At 44.3% G+C, this 26,529-nt stretch overlaps 3 protein-coding genes across 4 annotated transcripts in view; 2 read left to right on the top strand and 1 right to left on the bottom strand.

The window, feature by feature from the left end:
- Nucleotides 1-1,580: 1,580 nt before the first annotated feature.
- The window catches only part of LOC129120452 (putative E3 ubiquitin-protein ligase HERC4), a 25,946-nt gene continuing 997 nt past the window's right edge, over nucleotides 1,581-26,529 (bottom strand). Inside the window, exons 1-23 of one of the 2 annotated variants that reach the window (XM_054633061.2) lie at nucleotides 23,191-23,312; nucleotides 21,540-21,672; nucleotides 20,791-20,867; nucleotides 20,031-20,252; nucleotides 19,197-19,288; nucleotides 18,466-18,596; nucleotides 17,492-17,640; nucleotides 17,099-17,178; nucleotides 16,698-16,786; nucleotides 15,585-15,644; nucleotides 14,934-15,036; nucleotides 14,592-14,778; nucleotides 14,096-14,277; nucleotides 12,836-12,931; nucleotides 11,624-11,725; nucleotides 11,415-11,534; nucleotides 7,369-7,509; nucleotides 7,103-7,275; nucleotides 5,987-6,041; nucleotides 5,052-5,131; nucleotides 3,872-4,055; nucleotides 3,413-3,512; nucleotides 1,581-2,782 (exon numbers count right to left, since the gene is read on the bottom strand). In XM_054633061.2, the coding sequence (XP_054489036.2) occupies nucleotides 2,568-2,782; nucleotides 3,413-3,512; nucleotides 3,872-4,055; nucleotides 5,052-5,131; nucleotides 5,987-6,041; nucleotides 7,103-7,275; nucleotides 7,369-7,509; nucleotides 11,415-11,534; nucleotides 11,624-11,725; nucleotides 12,836-12,931; nucleotides 14,096-14,277; nucleotides 14,592-14,778; nucleotides 14,934-15,036; nucleotides 15,585-15,644; nucleotides 16,698-16,786; nucleotides 17,099-17,178; nucleotides 17,492-17,640; nucleotides 18,466-18,596; nucleotides 19,197-19,288; nucleotides 20,031-20,252; nucleotides 20,791-20,867; nucleotides 21,540-21,672; nucleotides 23,191-23,239 (2,820 nt within the window). In that variant the 5' untranslated portion in view covers nucleotides 23,240-23,312 and the 3' untranslated portion in view covers nucleotides 1,581-2,567. Of the gene's footprint in view, nucleotides 2,783-3,412; nucleotides 3,513-3,871; nucleotides 4,056-5,051; nucleotides 5,132-5,986; nucleotides 6,042-7,102; nucleotides 7,276-7,368; nucleotides 7,510-11,414; nucleotides 11,535-11,623; nucleotides 11,726-12,835; nucleotides 12,932-14,095; nucleotides 14,278-14,591; nucleotides 14,779-14,933; nucleotides 15,037-15,584; nucleotides 15,645-16,697; nucleotides 16,787-17,098; nucleotides 17,179-17,491; nucleotides 17,641-18,465; nucleotides 18,597-19,196; nucleotides 19,289-20,030; nucleotides 20,253-20,790; nucleotides 20,868-21,539; nucleotides 21,673-23,190; nucleotides 23,313-26,529 lie in introns of those variants that run through there. The other variant, XM_077177064.1, reaches the window with a different exon arrangement.
- On the top strand, nucleotides 8,800-9,326 carry PYURF (PIGY upstream open reading frame). The gene is made up of 2 exons (XM_077177067.1): nucleotides 8,800-9,072; nucleotides 9,185-9,326. Exons 1-2 carry the CDS (start codon nucleotides 8,837-8,839, stop codon nucleotides 9,324-9,326), a joined length of 378 nt encoding a protein of 125 aa, XP_077033182.1. The 5' UTR covers nucleotides 8,800-8,836.
- Nucleotides 9,359-10,038, top strand: PIGY (phosphatidylinositol glycan anchor biosynthesis class Y). The gene has a single exon (XM_054633063.2). It carries the CDS (start codon nucleotides 9,359-9,361, stop codon nucleotides 9,587-9,589), a length of 231 nt encoding a protein of 76 aa, XP_054489038.1. The 3' UTR covers nucleotides 9,590-10,038.

Here is a 26,529-nt window from a genome sequence, read left to right as displayed (position 1 = left end):
GTATGCATCATGCGTGTTTAGAATAAATAGCTACTCCAATATAAAATTACACCTGTCATGTAACATCTTTGGCTTAATCAGTGTTACAATCGGCTTCTAGAATAACTGAGAGCATACATAGAGGAAAACATACTTTTGTGTGTTTGTGTTTGTTTCTGTTTTGTTTATTTCATCATCTGGAGACCTTTGAAAAATAGATAATTTCCCTTTACAATCAGTTTCCTCTGTTTCTGATTGCATAGTCAAGGAGGGGAAGGTAAACACACAAACAAAAAAAAAATAAAAGAAGAAAATGATGGAGCAAAGCCTGGAATTTGTGTAAGGGAGCCAGGAGTCTCTTGTTGAAACCAATTTTTAACTGGTTACATTTCAGCTTCCTGGAGAACTTTCAAGGCTGTTCTTGCACTTGTCTACAGGTGATGCTCAGCTCAGATGAGTGGCCTAAAAAAATGCTGCTGCAGGTTCAATATCCTTTTGCTGCCTGTGTGAAGCCTTTTGAACTCACAGCTGAATGTGATCCTCACTCATATTCTCCTGCGTATTTTATAACAGTCACTGCTTGAGAAAATGTAGACACAATCCAGCACAATCCAGTGTGCAAATTAATTTCAGAAAATCAGAGAGGAGTGCACTACTCTGAAAGTATTTATGCAATGTGTGTATATATATACACATATATATATAAAAGCAGAGATTATTTGAGGACAACTTAAAAATAGCCTTGAAAGTGACTCTGGGCTTTAATCTCCCATGTGATGTTGCATCATACATGATGAGAAGGAAATACCTCCAGGCTCTAAATAAACCTATTATCATTTAATCTCTAATGGGTTATTTTGAATTCTAAAGAGAATACATCTTTTGTACACTTGTACAGCACAGAAGATCACTCTGAAGCTTAGAAAACCATGAAAAGGAAAACAACAGCCAGGAGCCGGCTGATGAACAGCAGGCTAAGCTGCCAAAACAGAAATCTGTGGTGGTGTGGTAGCATCAGCTGGACGCGAGATGTGGGCAACACTTTGGGTTTCTGCCAGTTCCCTCTTTCCACAAAAATACACCAGAGTGCTGCCTTCCTCAGATGATGTAAGCATCCCTGGGATGTCCTGTTTGTTCCAGGGGAACGAGGGGGACAGGTGTTAGGTCTGAGCAGGCCATGTCCCCTCGCTCCCCTCTGCTGGGAGCTGCTATCCTCTGAAGTCCTATTTCCCCTCTTCCCATCAACACTCCCATGCCATCTGCTTTCCTGTACTGCCCTGGTGCTTGAGGTGAGTGCTTAATTGCTTAATTTTTTTTTCTTTCTTTTTTTTTTTTACTGATTACTGTACTGTAACCTAAAAGGAAACTTGCTTCTTTTTTTTTTTTTTTAAGTAGGTAACAATGTCATTCTGCATCACACAGGAAAGACTGACTTGTTCAGCATATACAATGCATCTCTTTGAAACATGCTTACATCAGCCTTTGACTCCACTTGTGAAAGGCCCCCCCATTCCAAGGAGGACAGAGAACACAGACACACTGCCTGCTGTGCTTATCCATGTAGGCAGATGCACAAGGAAGGAAGAACACAGCTACAGGGGTGAAAATTTAATCCATCATCATTTAATTTAAGACAGTGGAAGTCTTCTTTACATATGGATGTCCCCTGACACATTTAATGCACCAAAGAGAAGACTGCTGAAAAATAATGGCTGTTGTTTCTCTCCCTCTCTCCACATAGCAAAATACACAGTAAACACACATCCTGCCTGACATGGTTAATATCCTGCCAGTGCTCTGCACTGTTTTGACAATGAGATTCCTGAAGCCCTGCCAGCCTCATGTCCACAGGGCTCTGTAGGCAGTGCTGTTCTGCAAGCATAAGATTTTATGATTTAATTGTGAAACATCTCCTTAGAAGTTATAATGAAACATGACAAATATCACAATTATCACACTAAATAACAAAAAAATTGTATTATTATAATTCATTAATACAGCTTTTGAAAAAGCCTAGGAATGATCAAATCCTCCTATGAATTTGTCTCAGATAAATCATAGACCATATCCAGGTGAGCACAGACTGCTCCTTCAATTCACAATCTCATTAAATGTGTTAGTTGCTCCCATGAGAACCCTTAAGTAACAGAGATGAAAACCTTACCCCGGCTTTGCTCTGCAAGGGTGACTGCTTAGCACTTCCTGGTTGTGTGCATGCTAATGCATAAATGTACAAATCATAGAATCCCTGCTGCTGCTGGGAGCTCACTGTCCTAACACAACCAGAACAGTGCAGACCCTGCCTGCACATATATGTAAATATGCTTGGTTATCAGCTTGCTTCTCTGAAGTGTGCCAAACAGGATTCTTCTTTCCTAACTTTACAATCTAACTATGAAATGTCTGGTCGAAACTCAATTTTATAAGCAATGTAAAATCTCAGCAAACACACACACTCAGGTGCTTATAAAGTGCAGTAAAAATAAGGCAGGGTAAAAACCAGTAAATTTGAGTTATTAAGAGAAAATATGTCAAATGAACAAAGACTCATATTCTTATTTTTGCTTTTAAGTGCTTCTATCCCAGAGTTAGTTACGGCCAAAACCTTCATTATGCTCTATGGCATAAAGCAACTTCTTTTTGAGTATTTTTTTTCTGCTATATCTGGGGAGGAACAAAGTCAGGAGGCAAGTACTGGCATAGGGAGAGCTCTCATCTGGATTTTCTATTTGAGGATCTGCAATGCAAAATCTAAAAGGTTCCAGTCCATAGCCAGAGATTCGATCAGATCCCGACAAAAAAACTGAAGGAATGAAAAAAAGAAAAACAAGAATAAGTTAGCAAATTGGAAAAAAAAAAAAGTTAGCTGAAAAACATTAAAATAATTAATGTTAATGAAAATCATGAAGGGAAATTAGTGTAAATGTACAGATATTTTCCTAAGCTAAGTATTATGCTTTGTTGAATTTGCACCTGAATACAGATTTAAGTCTCTTACTGATTCACAGTAGTTACAAGCTCTCTTCTACTTTCTATGGTAGACTGTGTGGATGAGAAAGGCCAGGCTAGGTCTGACCTTCTACCTTTAAAAAGGATGACCTAGCTTCTGCAACCTTTGAAAAACGTAAACTGCTTACATCAACACAGTGTACTCTCACAAACTGCAGCCTCTGACCAACAACACAACCCAAAAGTAAGGGATAAAGTAACTGCAAGCTTCAGGGTGCACTCAGGCAAACCTCAGGGGATGTGAGGAGGGTCAGATCTGTCCCTGTGCAACTCCTTGTGTTATTTTTTTGTGGTTTTCCCTAGAAAATGTGGCAGCAGCAGGGGTGAACACGTTGAAAAGCTACAGTTTGGAACTATAGTACGGTATAGTATGTATGTTGTGGAGGAAAGAAAAGGGCAAAGTTTTAAATGCCTGATATATTACCAAGAAACATTTTCTTTTTTTCTTCTGGTAGGTCATGAAACACAGTCCAAAAATTCCTGATAGTTTGATCTGACTTCGTATACTGTGCATATTTCACATTCTGTCAAAGAGACAAAAATAAAACAGGCCAGTTAATCCTCAATATTTCCATTTATATTTAAAGCAACATTTTATCTGATAAATTTTATAATCCTGTTCATAGATATTCAAATCCCCTTAACCTCTGGAATCTGCTTGTTCATTTGTTTTACAAGGATTCAAATGACAATCCCTGAGTTATGGCTTGATACCTATTCCCCTTTATTCTTGTGGCTGACATAGATTAGAGACAGAACATCGACACAAATCAAAAAAGAGAAAGTTCTTGGAGCTTCTGTCCATCTGTCATGCACTCAGTGAAAGAACAGGTCAGAAACAGTTTAGCAGACAGAGCAGAAGGACACTGCATGTATACAATACCTTTTCCAGCAGATGCCAGTCAAACGTTGGCTGTCCCTGGAGAAGAACCTGCAGCTCTTCAGGGGAAAACATCTTCCAACTTCTAGCTGGGCAGCCTCTTAAGAACCCTTGCATAAAGTCCTCAAATGGCTTCTCTACTGATTTATTGAACTTATAATTCACATACAAATCAAGATACTCTTTCCTGCAACAGATACCAAATGAGCATTGGTAGTGCTTTTCTAAAAGGAGAATTATAGAGAACTTTATTCCTTTATTCCATATGACCTGCTGTGGTGTACAGACTCACTGAGACCAGTTGTCACTGGCAATTAATTATTCACTGAATAAGCTGGGAGCATCTTCACAAATAAAAGAGAATGCTGGCCAGAATGGATTCATTTTGGTAACACTCCTTGTACTTCATGTGAATGTTCCAATGAAATCCTGTCAGACACCTGATTATTTTAAAAGATGGAACCTAGCAGACCTAACTCCCATTGAATGCCCAATAATTTTCCTGAAATCTAAATAAATATTTGCACAGTTTTAAGTTTCACTCTTCTCTGTACTTCAGATGGGGATTTGTGTAGTAACATTGTACTGTACAATCAACTCAATGTAAATGCTCTACTTCAAGCTTCTTAAACAGCCCTTTCATGGATCCCTATGGGTCCTCGGGTCATCTGCATAATTCAGGACACAAAATTTCTCTCTGTCCTCTGTGCAGAGATTAATATTGACACAAAGCCTTATTGATAGATTGCTCCTTCTCCTTTACAAGATACATTCCATATAGGTAACTAAGCAGGAAACATATTTTGCTCTTAAAAAACTCCATAAGAGGTGTACCTATAGCTGGATTTCACAGAAAAATCATCTGGTTTTGCCTGAAAATACTGTTCCAGGTTATTTTTTACATTTGTTAGGAATTTTCCTGTTAATTCCAGGTATCTGTATATGCAGGTACCAGGATATCCAAGGATCCCCATGTTATCCACTGCTTGCACAAACTGCTAGTGTTTAGCACGTGTGCAGCAAGCACAGCAGTAACTGAAGGTGTACAATCTATTGGACCAAGACCAAAGGCACAATACAGAAGTCAGTATTTTCTAACAGTATATGGGGATTGGTACAGGCATGTTACTTCATACATTTGTAGCAAGACACCAGGATTAAGAAATATAAAAATAAAACTGACCTGTTATCCTTAGTGACAGGAATGTTGGCACCATTTTCTTTAAGTTCAACAACATCTGTGGAATCTCCTCCTTCCATTATCTATGCAAATAAATTCAAACATTGGCTGCTATATCTATATGTGACAGGTATATATGTGCTACATCTCTCATTCCTCCTGAAGGGCCTGACATAGCACTCTCACTAGTTTGAGTTTACAGACAAGTTGTGTCATTTGCACTGGGACAGCATCTTGCCCAAGTACCTGTTGCAGATTGCAAGGCAAGATGTATTCTATTTACCATCTGTATGGCAGTTGTCTTCTGTCAAGTGGGCAGCTTTCCTTATCTCTTCCACAATCACTCCTCCCTTGGGAGAGGACATCTGCTGATAACAGGCTATTGAATGTCACTGCATGACTGATAAGAACTGTAGCATCCCATTGTGAGATGCTCTGCCCAAAGGGAGGAGCCAAGCATTGCTACCCAGATATAATCTGGCGATTCTGGAACACCAGCCAGCTTCTCCACTGGATTTCCAGAGGAACAGCAGCTGCCTCTTCTTCCACTGGATCTTCAGAGGAAGACTACACCCTTTTTTTACAGGATCCCTGCTCCAGCAGAACCACACCTGACACTCCAGGAGGACTGCAGCCACAATTCCAATTGGACTGCTGCCAACACCCTGACCCACAGGGTGTCGGGTTGGGTTCTGACTCTGTCAGTGTTGTTCTAGTGCACTGCATTGTTTATTTTAGCCTTTTATTTTCTTCCCTATTAAAGAACTGTTATTTCCTGCTCCCATATTTTTTGCCTGAGAGCCCCTTAATTTAAAATTTATAGTAATTCAGAGGGGTGGGGAGGAATGTTCACATTCTCCATTTCAGGGAGTCTCCTGCCTTCCTTAGCAGACTCCTGTCTTTCCAAACTGAGACAGTACCTTTGTGGGATGTCTTACCGTGAAGTTCAAGTCCAAGCCATCACTTTCTTCATTCAAAATTCTCCGAAGATTCCTGTCCAAACACAAAAGGGATTAAAGAGAGAAGAAACATGACCATTCAGTGCATTTGCAAATTCTGCTAAAAAACATCCTTTGACAAGCAGTATTTAAATGCATACATGTGCACAACACCTACACTCACACAGAACCATGATATATATGGCACTGAAATTTCATCTTGCTGCTGACATAAGCTGAGCACAAATGCCTCCAGTAAAAAAAGTTTCCAGGCAAGTCCATCCCCATGCCCTGTGTGGACAACTTTACACCAAGTTCAGTGACAACTGGGTTTGGGACCACAGTCTTGCTTCCTCTCTAGGCATTATCTAGTGAGGAATTAAGTGTGGAACGGAGGGATGGATGATCTGGGAGAATTATTTTGGGGTGCAGCACCTTTCCAATTATTGCAGGCAACCTTGTGTTCCAATTCACTGAGGAACCTCAGTGAATTTAGCACCTCAAGAATTTAGCACCTCAACACGGTCACTGGCTTATGGGATGGGATTCTCATCTTCTTGGTTGTTTATATCACTTGCCTGGAAGACTGGGCTTCAGAGGCCTAGAAGCATTATGCTGGTGGCAGCAGCACCTTTCCCTCTTATGTCTGCCTGATATCTCCTCTCCCAGTGCATGGAAACTCTGCACAAGGGTTCTCAGAATTGGCAGCATTTTGTAATACTGTACTTGTGCAAGGCAATATTGTGGAAAGTGATAATTAGTAAATCGGAAAAAAACCCCCAACATTAATAATTGAGTCATTAGTTCTTTCAAGTCCAAACTACAGCCCAAAGTGTTTTGAACACTTATATCTTCACAGTGTGGACTTCAGCTCTGGTGGGGCAGAGATCTGACACCCTCTAAATCATGAGGCCTGGCATTTTGTTTTGGCAATGCCAGCCTCTGAGAGCAACATCCATGTCCTGGACAAGGACCTCTTGGAAATCTGTGGCTTCTAGCATCTTCACAAAGGCAAATGCAGATGTAATGGGTACCCCAAATTCAGGCTCTGGGATCTCCCAGTGCACGATCAAGGCAAGGGACCCAGCCAAAGCTTGGGCCATGCCTGGCTCATACCGGCCCACAGTTGGCAGCAGTTCCTCAAGGTCCTCTAGGGTGGGGGCCAGGCCCAGTAGCTTTTTGTAGAGAGCCCTGGGGAAGGGGAAGGGCACCGTGCACTGGTTAAACAGGGCCATTCCACACAGTGTCCCGATCAAGAGGAAGATGTCCTCATCCTCACAGCTCGGGGCCTGGTTAGGAACAAGCACACCTGGTTAGGAACAAGCCATGACTGCCTTTTCCCATGGGTGGGGCCCCCATCCACCCCCACAGGGCTGCCTTGCCTGTCTGGGGAACCACACGAGGCCGGAGGTGAAGTGACAGAAGGTGATGGTGCTGGGCTGGCAGAGGATCCTGGCTGCAATGCTGAAGAGCTCCTGGGACACTGCACCTTCGTCCACCCCCGCCTCACCCTCAAAGGACACCTGCAAGGGCAGAGACAGCCATAAATAGAGACACTCATGTTGCTCACAAAATCAGATTCCTTACCTGGTGTGCAACAAGCCAATAATTACACACCTGAGAGAGAGACACTGATTTTTTATCTCACGGTTGTGCCAACCTGGGTACTCGATGGTAATCCACAAAGCAAGCACCCCCCACCAGACTTTTTGAGCCATTATTTGTACACAGAAATTCAGAGTAAGTAACTGTCCAAGTCTGTTATGCTTGGTTAGTAATTTCCAAACAAGTTACATAACCCCAGCTGACTTCCACACACCCTCAGAGGAAGGGTCTTCACCTGGGCAGGGGTCTCTTTGCCCTGTGGGCATGATTTTAACTATTATAATGAACACAGTTCAGCTACAGGCTATGTGGACCTTGAGTGTGAAAAATGCATGTATTTTATGATTGGCTTTTCACAAATATTAAAATGAATATTATACGTGTTGTGTTAGAAAGTAATGCTGTATTAATTCTCTTAAGTAGTGTGTTAAATATAGTTTTAGGTTATAAAAATGTTAAAATAGAAACTATGCTATGTAGGATACTTCTTTTAAAGAAAGGACTCGCAGCGAGATAGCAGCCACAGGACACCTAAATCTTTCAGAGAAAAAGAATTTATTGCCCTCTTATCAGAAGAAACCAACTTCTTCCCTCCTTGAAGGCACCGTTAGGATTCAGAGGAAGAAGTTGACGATGACCAGACAGAATCCTGTGTTTGAATGGAATTTATGCATCATGTATGAAGTGTATGAATATGCAACAGGCTGTTGTTTTTAAGGGTTAATCCTTTGTTAACGGGTATCCTTTTTCGGGCTCGTGCTGCCCAGAAAAAGGTACCTGGACGTAACTCTTTGTCTCTATTGTCTCATATTGTCCTAATTCAATTTGTCGAAATTATTATTACTCTAATTATATGACTATTTTATAACCATTTTATTACTATTAAACTTTTAAAATTTTCAAAACAAGTGATGGGCCTTCTTCACATTGAGTATTTTACCAAGTTAGCAATGTATGTATAGACATACATCAACATCTTGATTTACTGCATCCTTATGGCTTTTCATTCCCGGATGTCTTTGGCTAGGAAATGCTGGCTGCTGCCTGTTTCACTGACTAGTTCTCCTTCCTTCCTGATTAAGCTCGAAAGTGTACAAAGATCTTACACCGAAAACCATCCCGACTTAACCTTGATCTATTCTACATTCCGAAACACGCACGGAGCCCGGCTGAGGGGGGCGGGCAGCGGGGCGGGCAGCGGGGCGGGCGCCGCTCGGGGCGGGCCGTGGCGGCGGAAGCGCGGCCATGCTGCGCGGTCCGGCCCTGCTGCTGCCGCTGCGGCTGCGGCGGGCGGCCCCGGCCAGCCCCGGGCACCGCCGGCACTGCCACGGGCAGCAGGAGCAGGAACAAAGCTCGGGCTCGGGCTCCGGTTCAGACTCGGGCTCCGGTTCAGACTCGGGCTCCGGCTCAGCGCGGCCGCAGCCCCTGGAGCCATCATTGCTGCGCTTCCTGGTGTGCCCTCTCTCCAAGCGGCCGCTGAGGTGAGGATGGGCCGGGGGAGCTGCGCCCGAGCCCTGGGCAAAGCCAGGTTAGTCCCTGCTCCTCATGTTCTCGCTTGGGTGTTTCTCCCCCCTCCCCGACTTGGCTGAGCAGGTACGAAGAATCTACGAACGAGCTCATTAACGAGGAGCTGGGCATCGCGTACCCCATCATCGACGGCATCCCGAACATGGTTCCGGAGGCTGCCAGGAGGACGCACACGAAGGCGCCGGCCGAGGGCTCGGAGCGGCCGTGAGGAGCCGCCGGGCCCGGCGGTACCGGGGCCTGATGGCCGGAGCTGGGCTGCTGCCCTCGCTGCCCACGCTGACTGTGCTCGTTCCCCTGCTGTCCCTGGCAGGCCTGTTCTACTCGGCCAGCGTGGACGAAAACTTCCCCCAGGGCTGCACCAGCACAACCAGCCTGTGTTTCTACAGCCTCCTCCTTCCCGTTACAGTACCGGTTTATGTGTTCTTTCACCTGTGGACCTGGATGGGGATTAAGCTTTTTAGGCACAACTAGTGCGGTGCCTTTGCTAACCCCTGGGCTTCTCTAAATCAACCTAATTTTGTTTAATCTCATCGAGTATTGCAGTTCATTTGAGAGAGTTTCCTTCTGGCACTAGTGACTGGCATCATTTTCCTGGTAGGATCTGGAAATGTATGAAGCAGCAGCCCATTGTTAACCACTGCTAATGCAGATGAAGAGTAAAAGTAATAAGAAGCACTAATTTCCTATGTTTTATCCTTTCAAGAGTGCTGTGCATTTGTAGTGGCACTAATTAGAACCTTAGTTTTCATGAGGAAGTACCCTGACCGAATAAACTAAATTAAAATTAAAACATGGAATGATATGAATGTCTCTTTGAGAGCTTTGGGGGTTTTTAGCCAGATGTGTGTACTGAAATATGTTTGTCTCACTGTCAGAAGAACAAAAATTAAAATAAATCAGGCTGGTGTTTAATAACAAAACTTGAGTCAAATTAATGATATCCATGTCTGTATGTGCAGCACCTGCAGGTATTTTCTTTCTAGGGCTACTATGAGAGTACCACAGGCCAAGTTCTCAGTATTGTCTCAAAAACTTTCTAACAGGACACAGCTATGAAGGGGGCAGGTCAATGCTACACTGAATATGTTTTGCTTTTGGGTAGTTTCTATCTGCAACACAAAGCACCTTCATGTCCTTTACCTGCTGAAAAATGCAGAAATGAAGCACCAAGTTGTAAATGCTGCACCAGGCTGTAAGTGCTACGGGATACTAACAGTGCAGTTACATTTTTCAGGCTGCTGCTGGGTAAACAATATTGTGATGCACAGCATGAAAGGCAATGCTCATGAGGTGTGCCCAAAGGCTGACTTCAGCTAAGGGCAGCTGTTTGTCAGAGCTTGTACAATAGGTGGAGACTTGAAATCCAGAGGACAGTTCTGAGTGCACCCCTCTTGCCTCTGTAAATAAATGCCTCTCAGCTGGTGTAGTGAGGAACCAGGAAGGAAAGGTAGCTCTGGGAGCCATTGTGAATTTCTCTTAAGTTAGTGGGAAAGAAAAGCTTTGACAGCTCTGGCTGGCAAGAGAGCTCACTTGGAAAGCACCAGGGCACCAAGGCCCGTGGTTCCTGTGGCACAGGCATGGTGCCAGAGTCTGTTAGTGACAGGCAGGGCACGTGGTCCCTGAGCTGAGCTCTGCTCTGCTCTGGGCAGTGTCCTGTTCCCAGTCAGGTGTCCCTGTCCCAACTAGTGGCTTCTGCAGGGCAGGGCCAGCATCACCATTCCTGTGGGAAACGCAGCTGCCACAACCTTCGCATCTGTGTGGAAGCCACACATTACAGGCACGTGGAGAGAGCAGCACTGTAATCATGCTCATCTCTCTGGCCAGCACTGTCCTTCCTTTCCCTTCAGACAGCATCTCCATGAGAGAAATGTAATTGTGTGGCTGTGTTGCTTGCTGACCCCTCAGGCTGGTTCCCCAGATGCTGGGGTTTTAATGTACTAGGAGAAAGTCTCAAAAGTCAGTCTAGCAGCAGCAGTACTGGACTTTGACAACTGAGCAATTCTATTCCATTACCCCAAAGCAACCTCACAGTTGCTTTGGGGTAATAAAAATAGCACTGCCACTTGCATTTAACTTATGCCAACAAAGCTGCCTGGAATAAGGATGTAAAATACTGCCCCCAGATTTACTCTACACCATCCATGGAACATGTTTTATAATAACTTGAGGAGCAGTTCTTTCGCTCTATGCTCAGAAGATACTGAAATTCTTGTACCAATATACAGTAACACTGAAAATCAAGGAACACTGCAGCAAGATACTTAGAGCTAACAAGTAATACAATTTAGTATCTTACCTTTAGCATCTTCCTGAAATCTTGGTTTGAGGCAGACTTTAAATTTTTCCATATGTCTTGGAGAAGGCATTGTCTTCTGATGCAAAAATCCCATGGCTCAGGGATCCTTATAAAGGATGTCTGGATAAGGGGTATCCAAGGATTGAAGTAATAGTCTGTTAGCAGTGTGTTTATCTCTTCTGATAGGTAACAAAATTGGTTTCACTTACAGTAATGGCTATGGTCAGAGCCCTGCATTCTGTAATATGAAGGCGTATCTTGTTTTCCCTGTCAAAGATGCACGGGTACTTGCTCAGCATCTCTAGGACTATCTGAAAGGACAAGGAAGAAAGGAAAAGACATGCTGATTTTCCCTTGTGAAACCAGAGTTCAGGGACATGTCTGCAGGCTGAACTGCCAGTCTGTACCCTGGCAAACTTCCATGTCTCTGAAATGAGCCCTTGTGTGCATGAGCACTGCACTAACAGAGATTCACATCTTAAAAACAGCTCCTACACATGCCTGTGAGTGAGAAGTAGAGAGAGGCATCTAACCTCTCTGTACAGACAAGACACTTGTCTATAATAGTGCCTCAAGAATAAAACAGAGAGAGTGATTTTAACAGCATCTTCCATAATTCAGCTAAACCAAAATGTCCTGGATACTCAGATTATGATATATTGTTTTTAAAAACTGCTGGGTTTATTATATGTAATACCAAAAACAGATACTGGTCTAAAAATAATCTAATTTAAAGTGTTACACCTCCAGTGTGATAAGGCACCAACTTCAGGTAACGTCCTAATTGGCTTTTGATTCTACACTCAAACCTCCTCCTCCACTCTGGTTAATTGGTACAAAATTGGTACATTAGCAAACAAAAGCTTATGAAGGAATTAGGCAGTTGCCCTACAAATTCCAGCCAAGTTGCATGAAAGCTTACTTTTTTTTTTTTGCCAGAGGAAACGCCTAGTATGCACATTTCCATTTCATACTGCTTCCTCTGACACTGCATTTGGTAGCTAATTTTCACTCTGTGTCAAGAAATGCCACAGATAATTTTTTTATTATCACGGCTTTGTTTTAAGATGTAAGTACATTGAAATGCTCAATAGGATTTCTAAATAAAAGTTTAAAGACACCTCAAAATATTTCTCTTAATTAAACCCAGAGTAACGCAAAGTATAGCAACCATCCCTCGTGCTTCTATTTCACAATCATTACTAGTTCAAAGCAAACAGAGCTGCTTAAGATGCTGGAGGGTAGCTCCCACTCTCAGAACCAGGGGTCATCTCAGGAAAAGCTCTATTGTAGTGGCTGGAACACTGGGATGTTCCATATATATATATATATATATATATATATATATATATATATATATGTAAACTATTTAAATAAAAGGCAAAAGAGTGTTTTGCACTGCTGGTAAGATTTATACTTACTACTATATTGAAGAATGAACATATGCCGATAATCTCTCTCACTTCATGTACTTGGAAGATGCTTTCATGTACTCCAAAACCAGTTCTGGAGTTCACCTGCATTGAAACACACAATCTATCAGCAGCAGAACTAGTGAGCTATGTCTGTCTGGCAGGACAGGACTGCCAGGGATTTTTACAGAAAGGGTTCTGAGACCCAGCACAGAAATTATGGGATAAAAGTGCTCAAGAAGCACAGTGCTCCACAGTGAGAAGTCTTAGAAAGCTGTGTATAAACTAGCAGGAAAGCAATTTTCATCTACTATCAAGATCCCTTAACAGGACTCCATCAAAAAAAGTGTATTTGCTTTGGAGTGTCTTTCACTTCTTTTCTGTCTTTTCACTTCTTTTCTTTTCTTTTTCACTTTCACGTCTTTTCTGCAGTTCCCTATTAATGTTCCTGCTTGTTGCCTGGAAAAGATGCTTGCAGGGGGACAGTGAACATTTAAAGCTCCAAATCATGTAATCACTTACAGAGGAGTGAGCCTGCTGCATTTTTTAGTTTATTTATCTGCATAAATACAAATCTGAGAGTCTAAACTTTGAGGCCCAATTCTACATTCTCAGCCAAAAGGATATTCAAGTCTGAAAAAAATTTAACAAGTCTCTCTGGTTTATTCTGTGTGCTTGAGCTCTTAACTTTCATAAACTTTGAACACCTCCACAGGAATGTGGAGAGAAAGTATGGTTTCCAGAAGAACAGTTATTGTTTCCTTTGTTTCCCTTGTTCATGTACAGCTAAAGGTGTTCTAATGCTGTTGTCCCAGAGAATTTGTCAGGTTAACGGGCTCTTAAAGCATCACATAAAGCATCACAGAGCATTTCTGTGGCAGCTGCAATGTGCCAAGCAGATAGGTTGTCTTTTAAATGCTCTGAGCAGTTAGTGGGGCGAGGGATCTCACCAGCAGAAAGGGGAATGGGCATGTTACATAAAGGACACCACATCCATAGCTGTGTAGGCATCAGTGGATGCACTCCTGACACCACTGAAAGCATTCTTCCCCCTGCCAGGGCTATAACATGCTTTAGCTCTTCATTTCTACAGAGGGTCAGTTTGGCACAGCTCGAGCAGGACTTCTTCAAAACTGTGCTGGTGTAGAGCCAAGGAGATTCCTGAAGCAGTGTCAAACCCAGAGAATTCAACAAGTGAGAAGTATTAAAATACTCTAGGCTACATTGAGACACCCTGTCTAATTGGGATCCAAGCAAGCACCTTCTCACCTGGTAAAGCATCTGCAGTATTTGCAGAGGCCCAGTTTCAACTGGGTCTAGGTTGTACAGGCGGCTTGGCCCTATGGCCTTGAACTCCTGGACAAATGAGAACAGAATTTCCTGGGAAGCCCTCTGATACAGAATGACCAGCTCCTTGAAAAAGGAGGTTTCTAGATTTGACCATAGGCATTCTGTAAAGAAAACAGCTAGTGAGATCACAGGTAACATACAGATCACTGCAATTTGTGGATGAAGCTGCTTTTTCTCTTTTTATCAAATGAATTGAACAAAAAAAAGCTTAAGCTTGCACTACAAAAACTATTAAACCTCAGACAGAATTTTTAAAATTCTTGTGCCTTGCTGCATAGTTCCCATGTTTCTATGTCTATCAAAAGCAATTATTTCAAGCTCTGGAACACATTACATCAGTGATAATAACACTTGTTCTGCAGCAGAAAATGACCAAGCATTTAAATCATTCAGTTATACCATTATAAAACCCTACCGAGAGTTTGCAGGTCCTCTGGCTGGAGCTTCATGATGGCTTCAGCCAGAGCAATCAGAGAAAGGACAGAGCCTTCATCCTTCCCCCTCAGAAGAAAAGGCAAGATCAAGTAGACTCTGAAATTTTCAGGTGAGATGGGAGAGGAAGACAATGAGGAAGAGAGTAAGTTCCTAATCTCCATTTGCACCTTCAGAGGGAAAAAAAAATTAAAAAGAGACAAAGGTTAAAATGCAATTGTGTTTTGCCAAAGTAATTAGGTTGGCATGAAATTCTTAAGTTTCATGCACAAATCCAAGTCTTCTCAGTACCTGTGTAGTGAGCCTCCTTATATCAAATCCTTACCTCCTGGTAGACTCTTTGGTTTTTACTGATCTTCTCATAAAAACGTTTCACTTCTGATAGGTCTACGCCTGAGACTTCTTTGGAAGTTTTGAAATGTTTGTCCCTATCACAACATTAAAAAAAAGAACACTAAATAATTTTTCTACTGAATAATGAAGCTTTGTAATATCAGAAAATACTTGGAAAGTTCAGCCCCAGCTCCCGTGGGTATAATTTCATGTGTTCTAAGAAGATAGACAACACAAACCACTGTTTTGTGAACTTGATTAACATCCTGTCTTTTCTGTCTTGTGTGACTGTGAACTATTAATGGTAGACTCCCTGTATTTCACCCTAAAATGACTTCTATTTCAGTGTCAGAAGGAGCTATTAAGGATCCTTCAAGAGCTGTAATATTGCCTGGGGGTATTATCATCATTTGCCAAATATCACTAATGGATAATCTTCTAAAATGTGAGTTTCTCTAGCACATTTCAGTAGGACCAGGGCTATAAAAATCTTAATGTTAGCTTGAGCTTTGAAAAATAAAAACTTACTTCTTGCAAATTCAGATAAAACTAATGTTTTCTACATACGTGACCTAAACCAATACTTTCTAGTCAGTTTACAAGCAGCCAATATATTCTTTATGTCTAAGTCAATGCATGCTACCTTTTGTCCAGGAAGCTTCCATTGATGCAGGCCTCAGATGAAAAGATCAGTCTGATATTCCTGAAGTAAAAAAACCAAAAAGTCAGTCCTTTCAACTTCAGGTTTTTAACTCTGAAAGAACAAAAAAATGTGTGCAGGGGTGTCTGCACCTGACCACACAAAACTTTTCTTAGCACCATTTCCCTGTCAGTGTTGCAGAAGATGTTGTACTCAAGGAGTTACTGATCTTTGCAAGCCACCTCTGCTCTCCTGGGCCTTGTAAGGGAACCCTGCTTAAGGTTCTGCCCCAGTGCTCCATTCTGGTGAGTGTTATCATGGGGATTCTTCTCACAGGTCAGAACATTAGCTGCTTTTGTCTGTTATGCAAAATAAAAGGCACTGCAACATGGGAGGGAGGAGAATCCCCTCCATGGACAGGATCTTTATAGCACGTGGAGGGAAAATCCATCAGGCTATCAATTTACTGCTGCACAACAGCTGGGTTCCCAGAACCTGAAGGGACACCAGACTTACTAATTCCCAGTATTCCTGGTTCTGTTCTTTTTGAAGCAGCTATTTTATCAAGCAATTTGCTGTCAGGCCCTTCCTACTGAGATCTGGAAAGAACCCTCTCTTTCACCCTCTCAGCCACCACTTTTCACATGATCCAAACTGTTCCAAACGTGGTCAGGGAAAATTTAGTTCCAAGTTAGGCAAGCTTTTGAAATGGTCAAAATCAGCAGCTGGAGCCAGACTTTCCCAAAGAAAATAACCTCCCATATAAAACCTGTGAAAGACTGTAAGTGTAAGGCATACCACAGTGGTATGTACATATTGCTTTTGAAAATGGATAATTAAAGAAGTGACCACTAGTTTTTAAATGCTGGAGCAACATTCCAGTTTGGGTACTCAGATTAGGCTTTTTGCACAAGGCCTTGGTCTGCAGGCAGGGTCTTTCACTGATTTAACTTGTCAGCTCCTCGTGAACTTTGTGCCAAGGTACAAGACTGTGCCTTTGCTAAATTCTTGAATAACAGTTCCTACAATAGCCTCCAAAGAATAATAATTTTTAGAGAAAGTAATGCAACAGGGTAAAAACCACAAACAAACCCAAACAGCAAGTTTCTGATTTACCTTTTTATTCTCTCACAACATTTAGAATTAGAAATCCATGCATCCACTTCTTTATCCTCCAGAGTGGCAATTCCATTCAAATACGAATTCTGTGTGAAATACATGAAAACATTGACAAAATTTAAATTGTAGCAGATGGGATTCTTTTTTTTCCAATCCAATCATAACAAGATTTCAGCCTAAGTATGAACAAATTAATGGTCATCCAGCATGATCCATATATATTTGCATATATAACATATATAATTGCAATACAAATTAGTCTGTAGGTAAAGCACAGAAAAATCTGCAATAGACATATATAAAATTGAAGTGCTATAAGCACGTTGGAAAATCCAAATGTTTCCAGCCGTAACGTGGACAGTGGTAAAATCAGAAGCTATGATCAAATGTGCACATACCTTGTTCCCCTCCTTGCAACGGGCAAAACTTTTGTGTACTCCTGCAGTAATTTTAATCCCCTTTTTTGATGCACCCTTTTCTGTGAAAGAACAAAAAGATTGTTGTAGGAATGTTTGAAGAGGCAGTCACTGTCTTCAGAGAGTTAAGTGCACAAAAGTGGAACAATAAAAAACCCCTTCAGATAGTAGTTATTTGTTGAAAGTTTGATTCTTTGAGGCCATTACCCATAATAATCAAGCAGCAAATGGAATAACTCCTGGTAGAATTTGTTGGGATGGCCAAGCAAGGATGAGACATAATGTTTGCCTTTCAGTGTAAATATGAAATCAAGAAAGCAAACATCTCCATGGAAGAAACAAATACAGATTGTATACATATGCAGTGGTCATTACTCTGGCAGGATTTTCCAATATCCACTGGTGAATTGATGGGAAGTGGTATCAACTGATTGGGCTTCCTCTCATCTTCTAGTTGTCCTTCATCATCAGAACCAAAGAAATAGAATTTGTCCAAGGAACGGACGTAGACCAGGGTGTATTGTCTATTCAGGGAAAAAAAAAAAAGCCATAGTAAGTGAAAACCACAGGGCAAAGCAGAATAAAATTTATAAATACATTTTCAGAGTGTACACCTGAAGCTTGTCTTCAAAAGTCCTGACAGTCCAGATAAAGAATCCCTTTAGCCACAGTGTTACAACTCTTCATTGCATAAACGTGCAGCAATAAAGACATACATGGACTCAGATTTCCTATACTACCCTCTAATGTTTGTGATTTACCTCGGTTCCACATACAAAAATAGTTACACCAGGCTTGCTTCACACCCTTCTGTTTCCAAAGGTGCAGTTTCTGTGCTGCTGAGCCTGATACCAAGCCCAGGTGAGTTGTCAGGAGACTTTTTCTGGCCCAGTTCCAGAAGGGCAAAGTGAAACTGAGTAATTATCACTGGTCTTCAATTCTTATTAAGAACCAACCAGTTTATCAGCCCGGTTGGGAATCCAGTGTCTCTCCTGATGCAGGCTTTTGATGGTCCTTTGCCCTTTGGAACCCAGTACAAACCCAGTACACACCCAGATCATACTGCAGTATGATCTGCAGTATATTGTTTATTAAAAGAGAAAAAGACCAAGGGCTTCTCTGGTGGTTTTTGCAGCTCTCTCCCACTGCTCACCAGGGACTGAGAGTGCTGCTCTCACTGGGGCTCTGGCAGGAGGGTGGTTTATACTTGGACAGTGGATGGATACCCTAACAGTGCTGACCTATTGTGATACTGGGATTTGAACATCTTGGTGACCCCCTTCCCTACTATTCTTCAGTGATTCCCCAAAGGCATTGACCTTAGAAGACAAGTCACTGGCACATCCCACCTGCCACAGTCAATGCGTGAAACCCTGGCTCCCCACAGCTCAGCCACCACACGAGGCAGGAGTTCATTCTGGGTGGAGTTGTGACCCAGCTGGCCACACCCTCCTGCTCCAAAGGTGCACACCAGCCCCTCCTTGAAACAAAGAAACAAACAGCATCACTGCATTAGTAACAGCAATCAAATGGTCACAACCAAGAATGAGGGCCAGCAAAACACAACATCTTATGTGGAACTTGATTCAAAACATGCCTGATTCAAACATGAGGGTTCACTTAGCATCAAGTCAGATCACACACTGTAAAATCCAAATCATTTAGCTCATGAGAAAAGCAATTTAACTTTTGAGAATAACTCCCTGTGGCTTAAGAATTTACTTGTATGAGTAAACCCAAGTGAATTAGATGTCATTCACATCTTCTGAAGTCCCCAATGTACTATAAAAAAATAATTTCATGAAGAACTGGGAATTGAACTGCACCTCTTTGCCTCAGGATTTCCATTCACCATATCCCTGCCAAAGGTTGCATGCAAGTGACAGGAATATGAGAAAAGACCAGTTTTCCCAATAGCTTAGATAATATCCCTTGGGATCACCTTCAGGCTTAGGTGGAAGCAGGCATTACCATCCCAATTTCTCCATGCTTTCTCTTTCCTTCATCTCTCTCTCTTTTAGCAGTGTATCTTTTCTCACAAGGTGAGGTCTCAGATGCTGACTTTCCATTTCAGACTCACCTTGGAGAGAACTGCAGTATGATCTGCCCCACATGAGATAAACACAGTCTTCCAGTGCTCCAAAGCTCCAACATATGTTGGGCAGTCCCTGTCTGGAAAAAAGATAATACTGCTAAATTCAAAGTACCAGAGGGTCTCATATACAGAGAAAATTAGAAGACAGGAGGATTAAGTGGTTTTCAGCTCTCTCTTACAGCAATTAATGTAATTACAGCTTGGGTTTGGGTCGTTTTCCCTCCAGCATAACATATTCTTTCTCATAAAATTCTGTGTTTTTCATATTACTTTATTTTCATTTACTTTAGCCTGAAACAAAATGCAGTACTTCCGTATCTGCTTGCCAAATGGTACTTGGCTTCAAAGTATCTGATTCTCAAGGGTGTGGACACATTCAGATTAGATGTTCTGTCTGTCTGTCAACTCTTCTCTAGCATTCTAAGTTTGAAGACAAGAGGTGATTTAAATTCTTCTCTCACTTTGTGTTTACAGGGAATTAAAGAGGATTAAAAAATATAAAATTAATTTCTTTCATCCAAGACTTCCTGGAGAGGAGACAGGAGTGGAAATAGATGCGTAAGACCTCAGAGGTTTTAAGAGCCCACACTATTCAATTAGCCACATAAAATGATTGCAAGTTCTCTATAGAAAAACAACCACTAAATACATCATTCCTGCATGCCTTTCCTGGTCAGGAAACAAAGAACATCTCCAGATATACTTTCTTCAAAGGACTTTACTGCCCACTGCTCCTCCACAGGAGCTTGACAATAGTCAGGAGCAAATTGGTGAGCTCACTGATGAGGAAAACACCCTCCTGGTGCTCTCCTTCCTTACCTTTCGTGTCTCCGAGTCCCAGCTGTCCAAAACTGTTCTTTCCCCAGGAGAACACAGCTCCAGAGAGTGACACACACATGCTGTGAGCTCCTCCAGCAGCAATTTGAGCAAGTGGGACGCCCTTTAGTCTTTCCACCAGCTGTGGTTTGGAAGTAAGCGTGGTTTGGCTCCCCACTCCAAGCTGTCCGTGGGTGTTCTGGCCCCAGGTGAAGAGCTCACCCCCTTCACACACAGAACAAAAGAAAACAGCTCAGCCTCACTGCTTCCCTTGAGTATTTGCATTTTGGGAGTAGGAGCAAAACTCAGTGTTCTTTTCAGGGACCTAGCTCCAAGGCAAGAACATCATGTGTAGCCAAATTTGTTTTCTTCTGACCTCTTTGGGACAGTCCCATATTGCCATGTGACTCAGCACAGCAAGAATAAAGGCCCCTAAAGTCATACCTGCTTGAAGCTCCCTACCAGAAAGGTGTTGCAAGAAGAATGAGCAGGTCTGGTGACTGCAGAACGGGGCAGCCACATCTGCTCTCCACAACACACCTTTGTGGAGGGGCAGTGCTCAGGAACCGGAGAGAGACAGAGAGAGATGCAGGTCCCTGGGTGCTGGGAGGAAGGAGCAGCACTGACAGCCAGTGCACTTTGTGTCCCCAACTGCTCATTACTCTACAGTGGTGTCACCAGCTACTGCAAGTGGCACAACGACGGCCTTCTCAGAGCAAGCATGACTCCTGTTTGGAGGAAAAGTGTTCTTGAAAGAGGCTACCTCTGGATAATGCCATGGCGTGCTGGTCCCCACATGCTATTTGAACAATAATTCGGTTTCCCAGTTCTTTCACCAGCCTGCAAAAATAAGGAAACAAAAATCAAAATAGATAGATGCTGTGCTGTGAGACAAAGTAAAGGACAAAGATCATCTGCTCACCAAGCCCTAGTAGAAAATATTTCCTTAGCAGGAAATATGTGGAAAAAAAATACAGGTCACCTGCAAGCTGATTCACCCTTCTCTTATGCTGACCTGATGTAGCTGGGCTACCTGACTTCACTGTGGTTTGCTCTACAAGAAGCTGGAAAAGAACCATGCTCAGCCTGATTCTGTTATCTTGCCCTGGGCAAGAAATATCACACAGCAAACTGCTGGGCCATTTGTAGATGATGGTTACCCTGACAGCTTCATCAGAATGTGGTAAGGTTCAGACATGCTTGTGTCTTTCACCTGCAGTTTTGCCAAGCCATGGGTGATTTGCAAGGCATCTGCATTGCTCTGGTATGTTCTACTGACCCTTACTAAGTTTGAGAGAAACCTGTCTCATGTGCATCCCAAGCAGCTCAGATCTTGGTATTATCCTCAAAATCTGTGCACTTCTGGCTGGGTTAAAAAGGAGATAATACTAGGAAGGTATGTGTTCCAGTTCTCTCTCTCCATCAGGAAGTCAAACTCTTGGATATTACCGTGGGGAAAAGCAGGCTGCATTTTCTGCCCATCCATACCTCCACCCTGTGAAAGCTTCTTACCTTGTATTAGGGCAGTTTCCTGAAGCCTTAGCCCAGTGTTCAGAAAGCTTCCCGTTGGGGGAGAGAATGAGCTTGTGTGTTGCATCATGGTTTGAGCAGCGCACCTCCTCATTCCTCTGCGACTGTGCGCTCTCTGCAGGACACAGACAGACAGACAGACGGTCATGCTATGGCAGCAGGCACCTTAACCACCCACCTCGGCCCCCTTCCCAAGATCTCAGTGTGCTACTGCTTTCAGCAAGAGCTTCTGCTTCTCAGGAGGAAGTGAGACAAGTGTGTGTGCCTTATTTTCTCAGGCCCCTTAGGGTTTCAGTGTCCTGCCTACCCTCTGGCTTGCTTCATGCTGGATGGCTCCTCACTAAAGGACCTTTCTCCATCTCTTAGGCTGCTGTGCCACCAGCTCCCAACACAACCAGTGAAACATCAGCAGAAGCACAGTCTGTTGCTCTTGTACACCTGTGGAGAGTGTCTGATGGAGACAAAGCACTTCCTGAGGCACCTGGCCACCCCAGACTTGCCACAGCCTTGGGGACTGGAAGACATTCAAGTCAAGCACTTTACAAGGTGCTGGAGAAGCAGTGATAGAAAATTCACTCATTGCCTCTTTACAGCAGAAGTATGAAAAATGCGTATTTTATGATCGGCTTTTCACAAATATTAAAATGAATATTATAAGTGTTGTGTTAGAAAGTAATGCTGTATTAATTCTCTTAAGTAGTGTGTTAAATATAGTTTTAGGTTATAAAAAATGTTAAAATAGAAACTATGCTATGCAGGATAATTCTTTTAAAGAAAGGACTCGCAGCGAGATAGCAGCCACAGGACACCTAAATCTTTCAGAGAAAAAGAATTTATTGCCCTCTTATCAGAAGAAACCAACTTCTTCCCTCCTTGAAGGCACTGTTAGGATTCAGAGGAAAAAGTTGACGATGACCAGACAGAATCCTGTGTTTGAATGGAATTTGTGCATCATGTATGACGTGTATGAATATGCAACAGGCTGTTGTTTTTAAGGGTTAATCCTCTGTTAACGTGGGTCCTTTTTCGGGCTCGTGCTGCCCAGAAAAAGGTACCCGGCCGTCGGTAGCTCTTTGTCTCTATTGTCTCATATTGTCCTAATTCAATTTGTCCAAATTATTATTACTCTAATTGTATCACTATTTTTATAACTATTTCATTACTATTAAACTTTTAAAATTTTCAAAACAAGTGATTGGCGTTTTTCACAAGTAGGAAGTACTCCTTGTCTACAGCTGAGGGGCTGCAGATGCTCTCCCGACCTAGAGGCACCAGGCACTCAGTTACTCGCATGCAGCTCTGCTCCAGCACAAGTGTCTGAGACCCAGGATGTCCAAGAGTGAGAGGCGGTCATCAGCAAAGCCTGCCCTAATTTACCGAACACCTCTGGAGACTCGCTGCCCACCCTTCTCACACATCAGACATGGAACTAGAGAGGGAAACCCCCCTCAATTCCCCGGCACGCTCTCCCTCCTTCCAGTCCCTCGCACTGGGACGCCTTTTAGCCCCTCACGCCCGGTCCCCGAGGGGCTGCCCTGCAGATTGTTGCACTTCCAGCGCTCCCACCTGCACGGACCCATTGCCGGGGGTCTCCCAGCGCCCTCCCCGCCGCGCCGCTCCCGCCGCTCCGTACCTCCCGTGCCGCGCCCCCGGCCCCGCTGCCGCCGCCGCCTCCCCGCCATCCCTCGGCCGCCGACAGCTCGGGAGTGCCCGGGCAGCGCCGGGAACGCCGAGCCGGGGAAATGGAAACCGAAACTCAGCAGGGGCTGCGGCAGCGGGAGGAGCGGCGGGAGGCATTCCCGATACCTGGGAGCCCGGAGCTGGGAAACTCCGACTCCTGCGCTGAAAAGGCGTGGGCTACTGGGATCCGGTGGGTTCCCGGCTCTCCTCAGCCTGCTGCTGCTGCCCGGGCGGGAGGAGAGGATGCCGGGGTCTTCCATGTGCAGAATGCGCTTTTTGACTTTATTATTCACTTCGGAGAGTGACCCGCCCGTGTCCGTGCTGCGGAGAGCCGAGAGACCTACTCTGCTGCTCAGCTGTATCCCGACTAAGAGCCCACGCAAACCCAGAGGGGCTGCTTGGCTGGGGGAAGTCAAACCGCAAGTGAAACGCTCGGTTTGGAAATACATCAACATCTAAAAGCCATCTGCTTCCATTCTCACAGAGTCTCTGCTGAATCTCCCCCGCCTTCAAAGACCCTGTGAGCTTCCTCCGTCCCAAAAAGACCACCCTGCCTGCCTCACCTCCCACACTGTCTCACTGGAGTGATGCATGCAGGGCAATATTGGTGATGAAATAAGGGATAGCCGTGTCAATGATGAAACAGATCAAAACACATAAGATCACTTTTGTTGTATTTGTACTAGCTGCCACTGATGATTTAAATTCAATTGCAGAATTGAATTGTTTATGAGAATTTTATGCTACTGAATACTAAGAAGAGATTTTGGTAGGGCACTCTACAAAAGTCCCAAGAAAGACAACATGAATCTACAGATTTACTCTGGTGTTCACTGAAATTCAGTGGAAAATTCATTTCTGAGACAGCAGGAGCATCTAATGTAATGTATTTAAATGGAGCAGCCTGTGGTGCACAAAGAACACCTGGAGGTCCCCGAGGTGAAGAGAAAAGGATGTGGAGGAGCCATGGAAGGTGAGGCTGGGGCACACAGTAAGTCACTTCTGCCCAGGGAGGAGCAACCCAGCCTTATCTCTCCCAGCCACTTCCCTGCACGCACTTTGTGGATCATATCTCCTTCCACAGTATGCAGGAAAGTCTGGAGATCAAGAAATACCGAGCTAGAGCAGTAATGCCAAATCATCAGCTGGGAAGGGACACTAGAGGTCCTTCTGCACCAAAGCATGAACTAAGGACTCCTCCCTGTGAGGAAAAACTGCTCCAAGCACTGCCTCCCGCCTGGCATGGAAAGAAACAGATTCGAGGGGAAGAAAGGAAAGGAAATGTATTGATGTCATCCTTTCAGAGCTGCATTCTTCCTCCCTCCACGGGGCTGCTGACAGTGATTTCATGTCCGAAAGGCTCGCTCTGGTAGGCAGGTTCATTAAACTCCCTGTGGTTCTCTGCCCAAGATTATCTGGGCTCATAATACTCTGATGACAGCAATCTAGGGGCCTGTGAGGGAGATGTGTGGCAACTGGCAGGAGACAGCAAGAAGAGGTGAACTGTGCAAAATGGTTTTTGTAGCTGGAACTGACAGATATGTCCATCTGTACATTTCACCCCTTTCCATCAGTCCTCTAGTGAATTGCCCATAAAATCCAAACCAAAGCAAAACACAGCACAGGAACAACCAAGATGTGTAAAACTCCTCAAGTGTGGGGTACTGCTTGCTTGTGAGGGCAGCCCTTCTCCCAGGAGAAGAGCACACAGCACTTCCAGAGTGAGAGGAATGGAGAAATCCAAGGACATGTATGCAGATGGTCCCAGGAGAAATGGAGGAATGTCTCATGCTGAGCCCCAGGGAGCCAAGGAAGCATGTGGTGGGAGCCTGTTCCCACAGTGTCAGCAGCTGAACAGGCATGAGTGGGTCAATGCCCCCAGAGCAGATTTGGGAGCATGGGGAACTTGCAGCCCCTCTCAGCTGGCCTGAGTCACAGCTCCAGCTGTTCTCTCCATGGGAAGGGACACGGCGACCTGGGGGCTACCCAGCAAGGCTCAGCCACTGGCAATCCAAACCAGACAGTGCCAAATCCCTCAGTACCACAGGGTAGAACACTAGCTACCTCTGTCCTTCTCCTCCCACTGTGCAGGCCCTAGCAGAACAAAGGCTGAACAGCATCTCGGCCTGGACTGCCCTGCAGGAGATGGCAGCTCCCACAGGCACAGGCAGGCAGGAGGGCAGGGGATGTGCTGCCCCGCTGCCCCTCTGCCTGAGGGGTTTATCAGCACTGTGGTGCTTTAGGTTTGGCACTTTCAGGACACTCTTTTGACAGCAACTTTGCCCAGTGCTGCCTGAGGAATATTCCCAGTTTCTGGTGGTGGCAACAGGCCCCCACTCTAGGAGACTGTTCAGGAGCCATTCCAGGGCAGGAGCCACAAGCTAAGGTAAAAGAAAGCAGCAGAAAGAAATGTTGTCCTGTCCGAAGAATGAACAGGAGAAATCAAAAAGCTCTCCTTTTTTCCTTGCCTCCACTCCTGAAGGAACCTGACAGGCTCACCAGCACCTCTGCAGCCCCCCACAGCAGTGGCTGTGAGCTGAACATGGGTGGGTGGCAAGAATCACAGTATCATCAAGGTTGGAAGAGACCTTTAAGATCAAGTTCAACCATCCAGCCAACACTACCACAGCAACCCCTAAACCACTAAATCATCACCCAGCACCAGATCCAGATGCCTTTTAAACACCTCCAGGGATGGTGACCCCACCATCTCCCAGGGCAACCAATTCCAGTGCCTCAGTGGAAACTTATCACCCTAACAGCGAAAAATGTTTTAATATCTAGTCTGAATTTCCTGTGCCTTAGCTTAAAGCCTTTTCCTCTCCTTCTCTCACTGCAGGCACGGCAGAAGAGACAGATCCCCCACCTCACTGCAGCCTCCTTTCAGGGAGTTGTAGAGAGCAATGAACGCTTTCTGAACCTTCTAAACAAACCCCTCAGCCCCTCCTCATAAGACACGCTCTCGATAGACCTTTCACGAGCCTTGTTGCCCTTCTCTGGACACGTTCTAGCAACCTCAATGTCCTTCTTGTAGGCAGGGCCCCAGAACTGAGCACAGCACTCCAGGTGCCGAGTACAGGGGCACAATCTCTGCCCTGCTCCTGGCCACCCTTACTGACCGAGGCCAGGATGCCATTGGCCTTCTTGTCGGCCCGGGCACAGCTGGCTGGCGTTCAGCCGGCTGCCAGCCCGCTCCCAGGGTTCTCTTGCTGCTGGAAGTAGACGAGGGAACAGCCGCGATGCCGAGTGCGGGACAGCCGGGAGGCACCGCGCACCAAGGGCTCAGCCGGCG

Source organism: Agelaius phoeniceus, chromosome 4, assembly GCF_051311805.1.
Source record: "Agelaius phoeniceus isolate bAgePho1 chromosome 4, bAgePho1.hap1, whole genome shotgun sequence".
Lineage (NCBI taxonomy): Eukaryota > Metazoa > Chordata > Aves > Passeriformes > Icteridae > Agelaius > Agelaius phoeniceus.
Note: the sequence above shows the minus strand (reverse complement) of the source record. Positions and strands in the feature narration are given on the sequence as shown.